We start from the raw sequence: 18,892 nt of genomic DNA, 5'->3' as shown, positions 1-18,892 counted from the left end.
TAAAGATAAATTAGGAAGAGTCATTGTTGTTTTAGCAGAAATTCAGGGGCAAAGCATGAGAACTCGTGGAGTTGGAAGGGAATATTAAAAGTGCCGAGGCAGAGCTGAAGTGCCGAATGTCGTCTGATGGCCTCAGAGAATTGACCCAATTGAAATACAGATATAATACTATTTTGTCACAGAAGGTGGAGTTTTGGATATTCAGGGCAATTTTGAGTCGGGGGACAAAGCAGGGAAGCATTTGGCTAGATATATAAAGCAGAGAGAGTCTTTTTCTACCATTCCCTCAGTGAAATCTGCTGGTGGTGAAATTTTTACCTTGGCCATTGATATTAAAATAATTCTATCTTGATCTCTATAGCTCCTCGTCTTCGTCTACTGATGATGTTTTTTTCATTTTGTGGAACCATTAGAACTCCCTAAACTGACGACTGAGCAAAAAAATGATCTTGATTCTGAGATAACCTTGGAGCAGCTTGGCGAGGTTATTAAGGCCTTGCCTACAGGCAAGTCTCTGGGGTCAGACGGTTTTGCTGCTGAATTTTTTAGATCTTATGCTACAGAACTGGCTCCACATGTTAGAAGTTTATATGGAATCATTAATGAATGGAAAGCTTCCGCCAACCATGACACAACCCAGATCAGTCTGATTCTTAAAATGGACAAAGATCCAAGCGAGTGCAAGTGTTACCATCCAATTTCCCTGATCCAGATAGATGTAAATATACTGTCAAAATGTTTGGCTAACCGATTAAGTAAAGTTATGACATCACATATACATATAAATATGGGGCCACAGCTCTTCTGATAACATTAGGCATTTCATCAATATTATGTGGTCGGTGGTGAATGATCAGACTCCGGTCGCTGCCATCTCACTTGATGCCAAAAAGGTGTTTGATATGGTAGAATAGGATTATCTTTTTAAGATTTTGGAAATATACGGGTTCGGGAATACTTTTATTGGATGGATTATGTTACTTTATAGACACCCGTTAGCGGCTGTACAAACAAATGGATTAATTTCAGATTATTTTAATCTGGATAGGGGCACCCGACAGGGTTGCCCTCTTTCCCAATATTGTTCTGTCTTGCCCTGGAACCATTAGCAGCTGCGATAAGAAAGGAAGATGATTTTCCAGGGGTGGTGGCTGGAGGTATGGTGCATAAGCTTTACGCAGATGATATTTTATTATTCGACTACGACCCCACTAGATCTGTGCCTTGCCTCCACAGAATTATTCATTCCTTTTCTAAGTTCTCATGATACAGAGTCAGTTGGTCTAAATCCAAAGCTTTGGCTCTGACAGTGTACTGCCCAGTAACAGCTTTTCTGGCGGGAGCCTTCCAGTGGCCCAAACAGGGCATTAAGTATTTGGGCATTTTATTCACAGCAAATTTGTGTGATTTAGTTAGAGTTAATTTTTACCCCTTAAGAAATAGTTTTTCCAGCAATGTTGGCATGTGGGCTTCATTACATTTATCTATGATTGGGAAGGTTAATGTTATTAAAATGAATTGTATTCCAAAATTCAATTACCTGCTACAATCTCTCCCTGTATATGTCCCCCTCTCTTATTTCAAGCAATTTGATAGCAAAGCGAAGTCCTTCATTTGGAATGGTAAGCGTCCCACATTACATTTCAATAAGTGACATAGGCTGATTGACAAAGGTGGGCTAGGCCTACCCAAGATTTTGTTTTATTATTATGCATTCGGTCTCAGACATTTGGCTCATTGGTCGCTTCCACCTGAGAGAACCCCTTGCTGGTTTTGTATTGAACAGGAAGTTCTTGCCCCTCTTTTGCCATTGCAAAGCCTTTCTATTAAACTAACCAGAGAAGTTAAGTTACACCCCGATATCTCGCATTTGCACGCGGTATGGACAAAAGTGTCCAGAGTGTTTAATCCGGACATTTATTTAAATGTTGCCTCGAGCATATGGCTGAACCCAAAATTATGTATTAATAAGACCCCTTTCTGCTGGTCAGAGTGGATTGTGAGGGAGGTTAAAATGCTTGATGAACCATATGAGAGAGGAGTGTTGAGATCCTTTGAAAATATGGTTCAACATTTTAGGATTCTCAGATCTCAGTTCTTTAGGTATTTACAACTGCGCCACCTGCTCTGTACTATTTTTGGGAGTAGCATACACCCCCCCTAAAATGGCAGATACTCTGGAAGTGGTGATTACTGCTTTTGGAAAAGGTCATGAGGCATCAGTATATTACTCCCTGTTAATTCAGAATCTGGGTGATGGAGCTAGATTATATAGGCTTGGTCTTAAAGACACACCCACCTGCTGGTGATGCCAATCAGAAGACGGGGACATAACCCATGTTTTTTGGGGATGTGTTAAGATCCAAGAATTTTGGTTGAGAGTTCAGAGCTTTATGTGTGACGTATTGGACACTCAATTTTCATTTAGCCCCAGACTCTGTATCTTAGGAGATGGGGCAGTCATTAATATTGGGGATTGTCATTTAAAAAGTTGTGTCCCAGCCGGAGTTATGATCGGCAGACAAATTATCCTCAGGGGGTGGAAGTCGGCTGGGGCACCCTTGTTTCAGGAGTGGTGCGGGGAAATGGGCGGGGTGGCAGCATTTGAGGAGGTGATTTTTAGAAGGTTGGGAAAATGGGATTTGTTTGATAGGAAGTGGGGTGGATATTTGGCTTTTTTGGAGGGTTCTCGGGGAGAGACAGTGGAGAGGGATTTCTAGTTTAGATGTGTATGTGCATTCTTTGTTTTTTGAATGTATACTTTTTTTTCATGTTCTAATTGTTGGTGACCACTGTAGTGCGTGTTTGTGTCAGGTGGGGGGTGTTCGGGGGGACGGGTTTAATGTATATAATTGATTCCGTATTTTATGTTGTGTTTGTTTGTCTTATGATTGGAATCAATAAAATTTTTTAATAACAATGTTTTTTTGTTATTGGCACCATTCCGAGTAAATTCTTGAGACTGTTGTGCGTGAAAATCCCAGGAGATCAGCAGTTACAGAAATATTCAAACCAGCCCATCTGGCACCAACAATCATGCCATGATCCAAATCACTGAGATCAAATTTTTTCCCCATTCTGATGGTTGATGTGACCATTATCTGAAGCTCCTGACCTGTATCTGCTTGATTTTATGCACTGCTGCCACATTATTGGCTGATTAGATAATCACATGGATGATTGTTGGTGCCAAACGGGCTGGTTTGAGTATTTCTGTAACTGCTGATCTCCTGGTCTCTAGAATTTACTCAGAATGGTGCCAAAAACAAAAAATGGTGAGGGGCAGTCCTGCGGACGGAGATGCCTTGTTGATGAGAGAAGTCAACAGAGAATGGTCAGACTGGTTCGAACTGACAAAGTCTACGCTAACTCATATAACCGCTCTGTACAATTGTGGTGAGAAGAATATAATCTCAGAATGCTATTCTGAGATGCGGGTTGGTGCTGTTTTGACGGCACAAGGGGGACCTACACATTATTAGGCAGGTGATTTTAATGTTGTGGCTGATCGGTGTACAGTATATATAATATATACTGTATATATTTTTTTGTTAGAAATTAAAATATGACCAATACATAAAAATCTGTGTTCAAAACCGCATTTTAGCCTTACCCCGAGTCACTATGATTACCTGTCAGGTTTGATTTGGCAGGAAATTTCAGGCTCCCATCATTCGTTCTTGCTTGTTTATGTCATTTCCGTACACAAAGAAAAGAAGTTCCAGTGGCAGATATGCTACTTACTCAGACTACAGACTATTTTGGATATACGTCTTGTAGGGCTTTCTTATTTTAAGTGACTCTTATCAGCTAGACAGATCTGCTCTGATGGTGATCACAGGCAACTATGGAGAGAACATATTAACATTTTGTAAAGTAACAAAAATTACATAGATCAAAACTAACCAGCCTGGACTAGCTTGGATTTCTGTGTGTGTGTGTAGATTGATGATGTTATGGGTGTGTATTGCAGTAGAGTTCAGCCTGAAGCTAAACAGCAATCTGGTTACACTCAGCATGTGTTCAGTACAGCTGTCTGCTATCTCTTTAACTGACCCACAGCAAAAACAGCTTCCCCTACAGGGTATTTAGTCTTCTCCAATTTTTTTAATTTGTCCGTCTCTCCATTTGTCTTTTAATCTCCTTCTCATTTTCTCTTAATATTGTCAGCCTCTCAATCGCTACATGGCAAAATGTTGACACTTGAGCACCACATGAGGCATGAATAGGGAGTTGATCTAAATGCATGATAAGAGAATTTTGTTTGTCTCTCTATCGCTTTCCTAACCCTTAATCTCATGAATTTGTGATAGAGAACAGAGGTGTCTCAGGGATGTTTGCAAGTGAGTGAGGATTTCTACAAGAGAGAACGAAAGGAAATCAGATTGATCTTTCATGTTTGTGTTTACATTGCTGTCTTTGATGTTTGGTTAGGGTTAGATTTACCCTTGCGTCTGTAACTTTCCGAAACTGCATGCATTAATGTAATAAAGTCTTTCATTTAAGAAAACCAGACACTGTTTTGTCATCCTCACCTTTCTATGTCTGTTTTTAAATTTTGCTTTCTAAGAGCCCCCTTTTTAATTTTTCAACATCTCACTAACTCTCCTCCTTCACCTCTCTCACTCCATCTCTTTCTTTCCCTTGCCTAAGGCCTATACTTTTATCAATCCTTGCACTCTAGCTATCTGTTGCCATGCCAACCCCATAATTTTGTGTATTCGGTGTCCTACACAATGCGGTGTGTACACCTGCCTCATGTGCTTGCCTTACTGTGTGAATGCATGAGAACCTTACCTGTGCCACAGAGTTGAAGGTGGTTTTAATGACTCATTTAGAACAGAGCTTTTAACGTTCCGCCTCCTGCACTCCCTCTGTCATCTCTGCAGCCCACATTCGCTCTATGAAAACCCTCTTCAGCTTGAGAGAGCCCAGTGCAAAGAGGGAATATTTTTATTGCAAACACTGTTAATGTACTCGCTTATTATTGAGTTGACACTGTGCATGTGTGTGTGTGTGTGTGTGTGTGTGTGTGTGTGTGTGTGCCTGTGAATTTCCCCCATGACAACTTTAGACCTTTAGACCTTGCCAAATATCCACCCCACAAATATCCAAACAAATCCCATTTTCCCAGCCTTCTAAAAATCACCACCTCAAATGCTACCACCCCACCCATCTCCCCGCACCACTCCCGAATCGAGGGTGCCCCAGCCACTCCCTAAGGATAATTTGTCTGCCAACCATAACTCCGGTTAAGACCCAACTTTTTAAGTGACTATCCCCAAAATTAATGACCGCCCCATCACCTAAGATGCAGAGTCTGGGGCAAAAAGAAAATTGAGTGTCCAATACGTCACACATAAATCTCTGAACTCTCAACCAAAATTCTTGGATCTTAACACATCCCCAAAAAACATGGGTTGTGTCCCGTCTTCTGATTGGCATCGCCAGCAGGTGGGTTTGTCTTTAAGACCAAGCCTATACAATCTAGAGGGGGTCCAATAGAATATATGCAAAATCTTAAATTGCATCAGACACACCCTTGAATCTCTAGATGTAGACTTGACGTTTTTTAGAATCCTAGCCCACACTCCTCCAATACCAAGTTTAAATCTTTCTCCCATAATCTCTTGAGAGAAGTTGAAGCTCCTTCCCCCAGACTCTGAATTAGCAGGGACTAATACACTGATGCCTCATGACCTTTTCCAAAAGCAGTAAACACCACTTCTAGAGTATCTGCCGCTTTAGAGGGGTGTATGCTACTCCCAAAAATAGAACAGACCAGGTGGTGCAGCTGTAAATACCTAAAAAACTGAGATCTGGGAATCCTGAAATGTTGAACCATATTTTCAAAAGATCTCAAAACTCCACTCTCATATAGGTCACTGAGCTTATTAACCTCCCTCACAATCCACTCTGACCAGCAGAAAGGGGACTTAATAATAAGTAATTTTGGGTTCAGCCATATGCTCAAGGCAACATTTAAATAAATGTCCGAATTAAACACTCTGGACACTTTTGTCCATACCATGTGCAAATGCGAGATAACGGGGAGTGACTTAACTTCTCCGGTTAATTTAATAGAAAGGCTTTGCAATGGCAAAATAGGGGCAAGAACTTCCTGTTCAATACAAAACCAGGGAGGGGCTCTGTCAGGTGGAAGCAACCATGTCTGAGACCAAATGCATAATAATAAAACAAAATCTTGGGTAGGCCTAGCCCACCTTTGTAATTCGGCCTATGTAACTTATTGAAATGTAATGTGGGACGCTTACCATTCCAAATGAAGGACTTTTCTATGCTATCAAAATACTTGAAATAAGAGAGGGGGACATCTACAGGGAGAGACTGTAGCAGGTAATTGAATTTTGGAATACAAAATTCATTTTAATAATATTAACCTTCCCAATCATAGATACATTTAATGAAGCCCACCTGCCCACATCGCTCAAAAACATTATTAAGGGGTCAAAATTAACTCTAACTAAATCACACAAATTTGCTTGAAATAGAATGCCCAAATATTTAATGCCCTGTGTGGGTCACTGGAAAGCACCCGGCTGAAAAGCCGTTGCCGGGCAGTATGCTGTCAGAGCCAAAGCTTCGGATTTAGACCAACTGACTCTGTATCCTGTGAACTTAGAAAAGGAATTAATAATTCTGTGGAGGCAAGGCATAGATCTTGTGGGGTCGGAGATGAAAAATAAAATATCATCTGCGTAAATCAAAATCTTATGCACCATACCTCCTGCCACCACCCCTGGAAAATCATCTTCCTTTCTTATCGCAGCTGCTAATGGTTCCAGGGCAAGACAGAACAATAAGGGGGAAAGAGGGCAACCCTGCCGGGTGCCCCTGTCCAGAGTAAAATAATCTGAAATTAATCCATTTGTTTGTACCGCCGCTTCTGGGTGTCTATAAAGTAACTTAATCCATCCAATAAAAGTATTCCCGAACCCGTATATTTCCAAAAAAGATAATCCCATTCTACCATATCAAATGCCTTTTCAGCATCAAGTGAGATGGCAGCGACCGGAGTCTGATCATTCGCCACTGACCACATGATATTGATGAGATGCCTGATGTTATCAGAAGAGCTGCGGCCCCGAATAAACCCCACCTGATCTATATGTAAAAGAGATGTCATAACTTGTAGCCAAGGCCTTAATGTATGTCAAAAATATGACTGTCTTTCCCTGAAAAGCCAAAACTCCATTTTCTGCGACAAAATAGTATTATATCTGTATTTCAATCGGGTCAATTCTCTGAGGCCATCCAACGACATTCGGCACTTCAGCTCTGCCTCTGCACTTTTAATATTCCCTTCCAACTGCACGAGTTCTCATGCTTTGGATGTTTTGGTGAATGAGGCATACTGTATGATCCGACCCCTAAGAACCGCCTTAAGTGCCTCCCAAGCCATGCCCACAGAGGATACTGAGGACCAGTTGGTCTCCATATAGACATTGATTTCAGACTTTAGCATTTGTTGGATTTCAGGATTTTGCAAAAGGGATACATTAAAGGGCCAACTATATGATTTCTTTTTCTCCGTATGTGACAACACCCCTAAACTTACCAGGGTGTGATCTGAGACTAAAATGTTTCCAATTGAACAATCAACAACAGATGAAATGAGGGACTAGGATAAAATATATATATATATATTCTAGAATAAATCTTATGGACTGATGAAAAAATGTATAGTCCCTACCAGATGGGTTCAAAAGTCTCCAAATATCTTTAAGGCCAAGATTTTTACACATCCTGTGAAGCATCAGTGTTGCTCTAGGGGGCTTACACACTTTTGCTTCACTATGATCAAGGACTCCATCAAAAGATTAAAGTCTCCTTCTAATATTATATCATGAGGGGTGCCAGTGGCTTGCAGCATCCCTTCAAGATCTGTAAAAAAGCCCTGATTATCAGCATTAGGTGCGTATATATTAGCCAAAATCAACCTTTGCTCCTGAATTTCTGCTAAAACAATAATGACTTTTCCTAATTTATCTTTAACCTGTTTGAGACTTTTGAACTGTAGATGTTTACTTGTCAATGTAATGACTCCCCTGCTCTTACTTGAGCCAGCACCAAAGAAAACATGTCCACCCCATATCTTCCCAAATTTTTCAGCTTCCTGCGGGGAAAGATGTGTTTTTTGAAGAAACACTATATCATATTTCTTATGTTTAAGAAAAGAAATAACCTTCCTTCTTTCTATGGGGTGCCCCAACCCATTCACTTTCCATGTGGAGAGAGACAATCCGCTCATATTAACATTTTACATTTTGACATATTAGAAAAATTAGATTGTGTGTCAAAAATAAAATTATAACAACCACATTCCAATCAAACCCCAAACTTCCCCCCGAACAAAAAACACAGAAAAAAGACAAATGTGCGCATTAACCCCACGCACAATAGCGCCAACCGGCGTCCATCCTCTAAACTCAAACAGTCCTATGAGAGCCCCCGAGACAACTTTGCTGTCCGATTTCTCAAATCCAGTGTTGCTATACAAATTTTGTGAGACAGAATTACACAACAGAAAATAATCTATAAAACAAACTATAGCCAATAGGAGGCATAAGCACAAAGAACGTGTAGCTTCATCCACAAAACTGTTCCGAAGGTGTGTTCCTCCACAAAACAAACTCCAGCCACTAGGCAGAACCAGCACAAAAAGAAACAAAAAAGGCACCCAGTTTCCACGGACAGTCAAGTGAATGTTCAGTGAGTCAGGCCCACTTGGCTGTTACATGAGTGCAACAGATGTCCTGATCACTCCAATGTTTTGCAAGAAATATTCCACAGAACAATCTCCAACCAACAGGAGGCGTAAGCACAAAGAATGTGCCGATTCATCCACAAACTGTCCCGAAGGAGTGCTATCCCACAAAACAAACTCCAGCTGCTAGGCGGAACCAGCACAAAAAGAAACACAGAAAGCGCTCAGCTTCCTCGGACGGTCAAGTGAATGTTCAGTGAGTCAGGCCCACTCGGCTGCATAGAAAGTATCACACAATGACCTACTCACTCCATTGACTTTATGAAGGACATTGCTTGCTGTGGGCATGTCAAATCAAATCAAATCAAACCCCTTTATTGTCACTCAACCATATACACAAGTGCAATAATGGGTGAAACTCTTGGGTGCAGTTCCATGCAACATAGCATTATGACAATTACAATAAACATCTGATTTACACATAACACAGTTTACACATCTTCTTACACAACACAATATACAATATATAGACTATACAAATACACAAATATAGACTGTATACAATAAAAATACACTGTACCCCCCCCACCCTCACCCCCCACCATTTAATCAGGAAATAAATATGAAGTGTTGTGTTGACATTCAGCTGTCGGTTGATAGTCAGTTGCCAGTGTGTTATTAAGTGAAGTATAAAATGTGGGTCCTGTCTGAGGCTAATAAAGTGCAGTGCTGATATATGTATTGTGAGCGATCAAGAGTTCAAAAGTCTGATTGCTTGGGGGAAGAAGCTGTCATGAAGTCGGCTGGTGCGGGTCCTGATGCTGCGATACCACCTGCCTGATGGTAGCAGTGAGAGCAGCCCATGGCTCTGGTGGCTGGAGTCTCTGATGATCCTCCGAGATTTTTTCACACACCGCCTGGTATAGATGTCCTGGAGGGAAGCTCACCTCCGATGATGTGTCTGGCAGTTCGCACCACCCTTTGCAGAGCTTTGCTGTTGAGGGCGGTGCTGTTGCCATACTAGGCAGTGATGCAGCCAGTCAGGATGCTCTCTACAGTGCTGGTGTAGAACCGTGTGAGGATGTGGTGGTTCATTCCAAACTTCCTCAGCCGTCTCAGGAAGAAGAGGTGCTGGTGAGCCTTCTTCACAACAGCCTCAGTGTGGACGGGCCATGTGAGTTCCTCAGTGATGTGGACATCGAGGAACTTGAAGCTGCTGACTCTCTCCACCAGTGCTCCATTGATGGTGATGAGGCTGTGTTCTCTGTCTTTTCTCCTGAGGTCCACCACAAGCTCCTTGGTCTTACTGATGTTGAGGGAGAGGTTGTGCTCCTGACACCAGCATGTCAGAGTGTGAACCTCCTCTCTGTAGGCTGTTTCATCATTGTCAGTGATCAGACCTACCACCGTCATATCATAAGCAAACTTAATGATGGCATTGGAGCTGTGTGTTGCCACACAGTCATGTGTGTACAGGGAATACAGGAGTGGGCTGAGAACACAGCCCTGTGGGGCTCCAGTGTTGAGGGTCAATGATGAGGAGATGTTGCTGCCCATTCTAACCACCTGGTGTCTGCTTGACAGGAAGTCCAGGATCCAGCTGCATAGTGAGCTGTTTAAGCCCAGAGCCCGGAGTTTCACATCAAGCTAGGAGGGCACTATGGTGTTGAATGCTGAGCTGTAGTCTACAAACAGCATTCTCACATATGTGTTCCTTTTTTTCCAGGTGGGAGAGAGCAATGTGTAGTGTAGATGCAATGGCATCATCAGTGGAGCGGTTGTTGCAGTATGCAAACTGCAGTAAGTCCAGTGAGGCAGGCAGCACAGAGCAGATGTAATCTCTGATTAGTCTCTCAAAGCATTTGCTGATGATGGGGGTCAGAGCAACAGGACGCCAGTCATTTAAGCAAGTGATTTTGGATTGCTTCGGTACAGGCACAGTGGTGGATGTTTTAAAACATGTGGGGACCACAGACAAGGAGAGAAAAAGGTTGAAAATGTCCGTTAAAAACACCAACTAGTTGGTTCGCGCATACTCTGATGACGTGGCCCGGAATGCCATCTGGACCCATGGCTTTATGGATATTCACCCATCGGAAGGATCGGGTTACATCTGCTACAGAGACGGAGAGTGAACTGACCTCTGTAGCTTCGGCCGCGAGAGCTCTCTCCGTGAGGGCAGTGTTATTTCCCTCGAAATGAGCATAAAAACGATTAAGGTCATCTGGGAGAGAGACAGAGGTGTTCATGGCAGAGTTTTTATTCTCTTTGAAGTCCGTGATGATATTAATTCCCTGCCACATGCTTCTAGAGTCAGTGGTGTTGAACTGTCCTTCAATCTTGTCCCTGTACTGCCGTTTGGCTGCTCTGATAGTTTTGCGGAGGGCATAACTTGTTTGTTTATGCTCCTCAGCATTCCAGGAATGAAAAGCGGAGGTCCGCGCATTAAGTGCCACACAAATATCGCTATTAATCCATGGTTTCTGGTTAAGGTAGATCCGTATTGTTTTGGTCGGCACTACATCTATGCACTTCCTGATGAAACACGTTACAGTATCAGCGTAGACCTCGATGTTGTCATCAGAGGCGGACCGGAACATCTCCCAGTCCGCTTGATCAAAACAGTCCTGTAGCGTAGAATCTGATTGGTCCGACCACCACTGGATCGTCCTGAGGGCGGGTGCTTCTTGTTTCAGTTTCTGCATGTAAGCGGGCAGAAGCAGAATGGAAGAGTGGTCCGATTTGCCAAATGGTGGGCGGGGGAGGGATTTGTAGCCATCCCAGAAGGAAGAGTAGCAATGTTCCAAAACCCGGTCCCCTCATGTGTTAAAACTGATGTGTTGATAGTATTTCAGTGCTACTGACTTGAAGTTGGCTTTGTTAAGTCCCCGGTCACAATGTAAATATTTTGCGGCCATCCTTAGTATCTATTCTCAATTTGGCCGGGAACATCGGTGCAAAAGCGACCTTCCGTTGATGTAAAAGTTTCTTGCATTCCTTGAATTGATCACGTATCTCTATTGTTGAATTCGCAAAGTCTGGGAACAAGAAAATGTTGTGGTTCTTCCAAGAATGCCTTCCTTTACTCCTCGCCTTGCGTAACACGAGATCTTTATCAGATGATCTCAGAAATTTGGCCAGAATTGATCGGGGCCTGTCTCCCTCAGCGGATCTCTGAGCCGGAACTCTGTGAGTTTGCTCGATTTCCAGCTTATGGCCTGTTATGTCGAGCAGACTCGGGAAGAGCCCCTCCAGAAATTTTACCATATCTCAACCTTCTTCGTATTCAGGAATCTCTTTCACCGCACTGTCCAAATTGAGTACCGGGCTTGCGGCCTCCTCAGGGGCTTCAGCTTGAGCACGTAAATGTCTTTTAATGTCTCCAGAGCCACGTGTGTGTGAAAGAAGAGTTGAAGAGAGAGTGATGGTGGTCAGGCATGGCCTTTTAACCCTTTCTGTTCTGTTCAACCCCCAAAGGAATTCTATCCAATCAGTAGTGTCTTTATGATGTCACATGGTCAACTATCTTCCCCCTTCTTAAAGGTGATTTACAATCCATTGTGTGAAGGCCTCTTAAAATTCCTGCTTGAAAAAGTACATTTTAATCATGAATTTCATGAGAGAGTTATAACGGAAAATAACCCCAAAATACTTCACACCGTTATTTTAGAATTTAAGAGACAATAAATTACATACCAAACACTTGTACTTTCTTAATAAATTAGTTTTAATTCAGTTCTATTGCATGATAAAACTTCCTAAAATGTAGTTTGTTAGTTTTAAACATTACATGTTATGAAAAACATAATTGTCGGGGTTATCATCTGCATAAGATGCATTTGTCAATTTTTGGTAAAATCCTACACATGGCTGTGTATATTTGGATAGTAGTGAAATAAGAAAATTCCAAAGTCTATGTCAGATGTTCATGAATTAAGCTTCATGTGAGCTGGTAAGCCAGAAACATGCCTCATGATTAGTATAATAATTTTAAGTGTAGAGAGTTAGTTATATTGAAGAACAATGGAGGCCTTTGTTCTGTGATTTCAGGGGTTTCCATGGCGATCATAAAAAGAGTCCCCCAGCAAATGGTCTGGGCTGCATTTCCCAAAAGCATCAAAGCCTAAGTAGATCGTAGAAACCATTTGGCGCCAATAGCCTCTACGATCAACTTAAGCTTGCAATGCTTTTGGGAAACGCAGCCCTGGTCAGTCATGTGATGAGTTGGGGGTTTATCTGATTAACAACAAAGCCCGAGGATTTTCACTGTGCTTCCCCCACAGTTAAGATTTGGCAGTTGTGAAAAAACTCAGACTTGCTGGCACCAGGCCGAATTTCTTTATAGCTTAGGAGAATGTCAGTGTAGATTCTCGTTCTGCGTGGAATTTTTAAATTTCTCATAGTTTTCTTCTGCGTCCTAGCACTATATTATGCACTGCAAAAATTATTTTCTTACTCAGTATTTTTGTCTTCTTTTCCAGTAAATTATCTAAATATCCTTAAAACAGCATGAATTATATGTTTATTTGAGAAGCAAATTGTGTAAAATGTTTTAGACTTTAGAAAATATATCATGAATTAGTCCATTGTCAAAATGTTTTATTCATGTTGTAAGCACAAACCTAAATTAAATTTGTTAAATTTTTCCTTAAAGAAATAGTTCACCTAAAAATGAACATTTTGTCTCATCCTAATGTTGCTCCAAACTCACATGACTTTCTTACTTACATAAATACTTCAAAATTGTGGCTTTTTGTCATAAAATGAAAGTGAATAGTGACTCTGGGCTGTCAAGCACCCAAATGGACAATAAATAAATAACAAAATAAAACCTTAGTAAATGTAGAATCTCATGCACTATATTCCAAGTCTTCAAGCCATATAATCACATTGTGTAATGAAGAAACCAAAATTTAAATTGTTATTACTCTCAAGTCAAATAATGTATTAACTCCCAATGGCAGCGGCAAAATGAAAGATTTTTTTAACTTTTTGGGTGAACTATTCTTTTAAATCAAGAAGAAAATGCCAATGGTGTAAGAAAAATAAACATAATTTAAGATTCAATGTTTTCTAAAAGCGTAATATCTACAGGTCTGTCAGTCGCTAAACATTTTTTTAAATATTTTTTTTTTTTTATTATTTATTAGCCAGTGATGATTCTTTCTCCAATGTGTCCGTAGAGGGTTGGTGTGTTTGTGTGTATTCAAGTATGTGTTCATAATGTTTGTATATGTCCAGGCTGAGCATGTGAGTGTCCAGTGAATGGATTAAATAGTGAGCAGCTGTGTGAATTTCAGACCTCATTAAGGTCTCTTGTTAGTTTTTTTGTTTATGCACATCTGTTTGTGGTGGTTAGTGTTTACCTCAGTGAGGGATGGCTCAAATTACTACCTGAGAGTTTCAGGTTAGCCTACTTTTTCAATGAGATGACACTAATGTGGACGTCTGGTCTCATGGTTAATCATTTCCAGCATTCCCTTGTTCTCATCTGTGCTTATTTGCCTGTTTGTGTCCACTGGGATTCCTGATTGCCCCTTCCAACATCAGGCCATAACAACCAGACTTCAGAGGTTCATCCCACAAGGGCCACTTTTGCACCTGGAATTAACACTTTCAGTGATAGGATCACAAAGATCCATTGTAATCAAATCACTCAAACCATTTTTGGAGGAAGTCTGTGATGGATCCTGACCACATTTAAAAATCTCCAGGAACTGTCTTGATAAGTGCAGTTTTTTTTCCTGGGCTGACATACTGACTACTGTACATCTGGAAACTGAAAAATGTTGCCTTCATAGCTGTTCACGGAGATAGGAATGGATCAAGGCACATCCGAATCCAATGTTTGCATCACAGCTTGTCTACTAAGATGCCTTTATGTGGTCAGTTTTTGAGGCCAGCATGAATAAAACCTTCACTGCCTACGATATCCCAAAATCTTGCACTTGTGGTTCACTGGTTGGTTGAAAGAATAAACATGGCATCTGATGGAGTGGGTGAAAGCAGTAATCAGTTTTATAAATGTCCATTTTATCTAATCTTTTTTTTTTATTTATCTTTTTTTCAACTTACAGAATGAAATAAGCACAGTTGCTTAATATTTACTTGATTATGCCTGAAGCTTGCTTGAATTTCAGATCATTACATATGACCTTATATTTTTCTTTTCCTTGTCCTTGTATTTAATACTTTAATGCATATTGTATAGCACTGGCAAGCACCATAGTGTAGTCAAGATATTCACACGGTCATTGGAATATAGTCAGAAGAACTGCACAAACAGATAGAGGGAGGGAAAAAGAGAGTGTAAAAAGGAAGAAAAGGCCAAGGTTGATGGGGGATGGGAGTAAATGCATGTGCAGCAGTCGTGTGTGATAAGCACGGTGGTCTAATTAATAAAGAATAAATCTTAATGGCTTTAATTATATACACATCTAGCCAATGGAGGCTGCAAAGCAAAGCAAGGAGAGGTGGGCAAAGAGAAGATTAGTGCACATGTAATGAAGCATTACAGTGCAAAACAGGATAGAGAATGTTTGTTTTGTGTGTTTACACAGCAGATGTACCTGAGCATGCACAACAAATTTATTTCCCACTTAATTTTTTAAACTTCAGTTGTCCCTTTCTCTCTTCATTATTCATGGGCTGTAATTATCATTGCCCCATACACCTGAGTCTCTTCTCTTCCTTTCTGTCATTATACTGTACCTCTTTCTCTGTTTTCCCCTGCATAATGTGTTCTCCCCACTCTTTCATCCCTTTTTCTTCACACTGTTCTAAGGTGTAGTGCAACAAGATTCCAGTGGCAGGCAAAATTTCTGTCCACACTGAATGCAAAATATGCAAATCTTTTGCACTCGGAACGCACTGCACTAGATTTTTAACAATAACTTATAAATCTTTAAAGACAGACCTACGGTGGGCTCCGATATTGTTATTCTATCATTTTTGCTTCTATTGAAGCCATCAGTCCGCAGTACGCATAATCCTGAAGGGAAATTATCCACCTATCAGAGAATTATGGCAAACTAAGCACACCAAACGAGTACTGTAGCGACCACCCACTTATGATGCATTGTGAATGACGCAATCGAATCTGTGTCCCAACACTCTCAAACTACTCATATATCTGTATATATCTGCTTTGAGTGTAGTGTCAGAAAAACGCAATATAAGTGTAACATTGATTGTCATTCATTCATATCTGAATATTTTGCAATGAAATGAAAAAAAAATTGTTTATGAACTTATATCATCAACAACTTTAAATAATTTTTAATTTGGTTATGCAATTTGCAATGCTTCATGGGATTATTGTCCAGTCACTCATTAAAGACGGAAAGTACACAGTCTTGTACCTTTATATTTTTGTCCAATTTTCAAACACATTCAAACAAAGTTTGAAGCATTGTAATTCACCTGGGAGCTGATTGGTTTGGTTCAAGGTTGATAATTATATTTTTAGGGATTGTATGAAATACCTATGTAAAAAATGAATTGGAAAAATACCTCTGGAACATAGATGGGTGAAAACGTTGGCAGGCACTGTTGCGCTCTATTGAGATTTTGGTCCAATGAGCTTTTGCGGTGGGTGGGGCTACCGCTAGTGTGCCTACCACTTGTTGCTGTACGGGCTACCAACTTTTTTACTAAATTATTTAAATTAATTAAATGATCTTATGCATTGTTGTCAGTATTTATCAACCATGACCAGAGTGTGCTAATAATGACAAAAAGTGATTAGCCGTGGCTTACAACCTGCTCCCTTATAGCACAAAAAAACAGTTACTAAAAATTAGGGTGGTTCTGTATTTCTGCCTCTCTGAGGGAATCAGCTGTCCTGTTTTAGTACTTCTGTTAACATTAATGGACTCAAGAAAATGGGAACTTAAACATACCCTCTACAGCAGCTTTCTGCTAGCAAGAGTTTCCACTGAGGTAGCATAAATTAAATATACAAAGTCAGATATACTGAATTAACCCATCTCTGTCTTGAATAATTGTGTGTTTTGTGTCATTTTGTGTTAATTTTTACATTCATAGATTGCAACGGACAGATTCCATTACAGGCCATTTCATCACACCTTCCAATGACGAGTGAACTGAAAAAATGTAACGGCCATAAATATTTCATACAGCCCTGATTTGCATTATTTTTAATACAACATTTTTTTAGTCCTTATGACAATTAAATTATTTAGCTGTTTTTTCCCTCTTACATATTAGAGACAAACAGCACATATGTTATATATACTGTATACTGTAGTCTCCGTCTCTCAGTAAAAGACACTTCAGGATTTGTTCCTAATACTGGATGGCCTGTTTGTTTTGGTGGATTAATGCAAGGAATATTTCACTTACAGAATGTATCTCACCATATGAAGTCTATCACTAAAACATTAGGCCTCCTAGATTAACTTTTGATGGTTAATTTTCTGTTCCTGTGTCCACCACAGGAAGATGCTGGAGGTGAAGATCATTGATGATGAGGAATACGAGAAGAACAAAACCTTCACCATCCACCTGGGAGAGCCGGTGCTGCTGGAGATTGGACAGAAACACGGTCAGTGATGGTAGAATTTCACAGGCATCAACACTCATCTGCAGAATTCCCTGCCTTTTTGTTAGAGCACAGATTGGTTTCTCTGTTTAATATTGTATTAATAGCTTCCATCCCTGAATAATTGAAGAACAGATCTGATAGAATGGTTTCTTTGTGTGAACGGAGCAGATAATGGAAGTCAAAAAGGGACTTGGAATGGGTGACTTGTTATAATGGGACAGCAAGAACACACAGTAACTGGTCTCAGTGCAAGCGGCCATACTGCAATAATATCTCCTAGACATTTCTGCACATTAATTATGTACTTACTGCTTTAATTTAATGTTCTTCCTCTTGCTCTTCAAATTGCTGTACTGTGGCAGGATCCAATTAAGAACGTTGTTGATGCTATTTACATAATTTTTTTTTTCACTGATTGCCTCTTTTCTTTCCATTTCTCTCTCTTACACTTTTTTTATTTTTTTATTGCATGCCTATACATAATGGAGCATTTCTACAGTATTGTACATTATGGTTGATTATTTTAAACACTAAATGTGCTTGACTGTCTCGGATGAGCTCTGTAATACATGTGTAAACACAACATGGCACAGTAGATTTTCCTTGTTTTCCACTGACAGGAGACTCTAATGATAACAAGCCGGCAGTGGGTGCTGAGGAAGAGGAGGTGGCCAAGATGGGGTGCCCGAGTCTGGGAGAGCACACCAAACTGGAGGTGGTGATAGAGGAATCATATGAGTTTAAGGTAAGTCATGAGCAGTGTTGGGGAAGCTACTTTGAAACTGTAGCTTCTCAAGCTACAAGCTACTTATAACTTAAAATAGTTAAACTACACTAAAGTAGTTTGCTACACTACAAGTTTATAACAAAAAGTACATAGCTTACTAAACTTTTAAGAAAAAGGAAAAAGAACTATCAGATGATATTATGATAATAATTATTTATTATTATTTTATTTATTATAATTTATTTAAATGAAGGGCATACACATTATTACCTGATATTATATACGTAGTTAATTGGGTGCCATTAAACACTTTCTGTTTTGTTAAATTGTTTTAAATTCTGAACGTTTGGGCACACAATGTATTACATGCAGGGACTAAAAACAAAATGTTTTTCATTTCGGTTCATTCTGAGCAAAAACTGTATTAAATGGTAACCGCCAAAAGCAAAATAAAAGAACGGTTAATAACATTCTTTTTAAAATGACAGTACTCTGCGCTAAGGGTGGGTGAAATATCAATTGCAGTGTTGCCAGATCTCGCAAGAGAAACAAGCAACCTGGTCTGGAAAAACAAGCCCAAAATAAGCCACTTGCCTCTCCAAAATTAATTTAAAATTAATTATTTTTTTCATGTGTGGTGGATTTATCGGCATAGAAATCATAAAAGCTTACAGTTAATTAACAGTAAAGTATCATTTTAATTACAGATCTGCTTCTCAGTCAAAATACGGCAGCATCAAATCTGTATTAATGCATCATATCTAACAGTAATTCAGTGATGACTTGGAAACAACTGAAAAATATAATTTGACCTCTAATAATATTTTCCTTGGATCTGGATTAGCCATGCATATACAGTATACAGTATGTA

The 18,892-nt window shown here is 40.1% G+C and overlaps 1 protein-coding gene across 2 annotated transcripts in view; it reads left to right on the top strand.

Annotated features, from left to right (window-relative positions):
- Positions 1-18,892, top strand: part of LOC127430497 (sodium/calcium exchanger 1-like) — a 108,636-nt gene that overhangs the window by 75,618 nt on the left and 14,126 nt on the right. For both annotated transcript variants that reach the window (XM_051680303.1, XM_051680302.1), the window contains 2 exons: positions 17,188-17,294; positions 17,915-18,039. In XM_051680303.1, coding sequence (XP_051536263.1) covers positions 17,188-17,294; positions 17,915-18,039 — 232 coding nt within the window. The remainder of the gene's footprint in view (positions 1-17,187; positions 17,295-17,914; positions 18,040-18,892) is intronic.

The sequence above is a fragment of the Myxocyprinus asiaticus genome, chromosome 40 (assembly GCF_019703515.2).
Source record: "Myxocyprinus asiaticus isolate MX2 ecotype Aquarium Trade chromosome 40, UBuf_Myxa_2, whole genome shotgun sequence".
In the NCBI taxonomy this organism is placed as follows: Eukaryota; Metazoa; Chordata; class Actinopteri; order Cypriniformes; family Catostomidae; genus Myxocyprinus; species Myxocyprinus asiaticus.
Note: the sequence above shows the minus strand (reverse complement) of the source record. Positions and strands in the feature narration are given on the sequence as shown.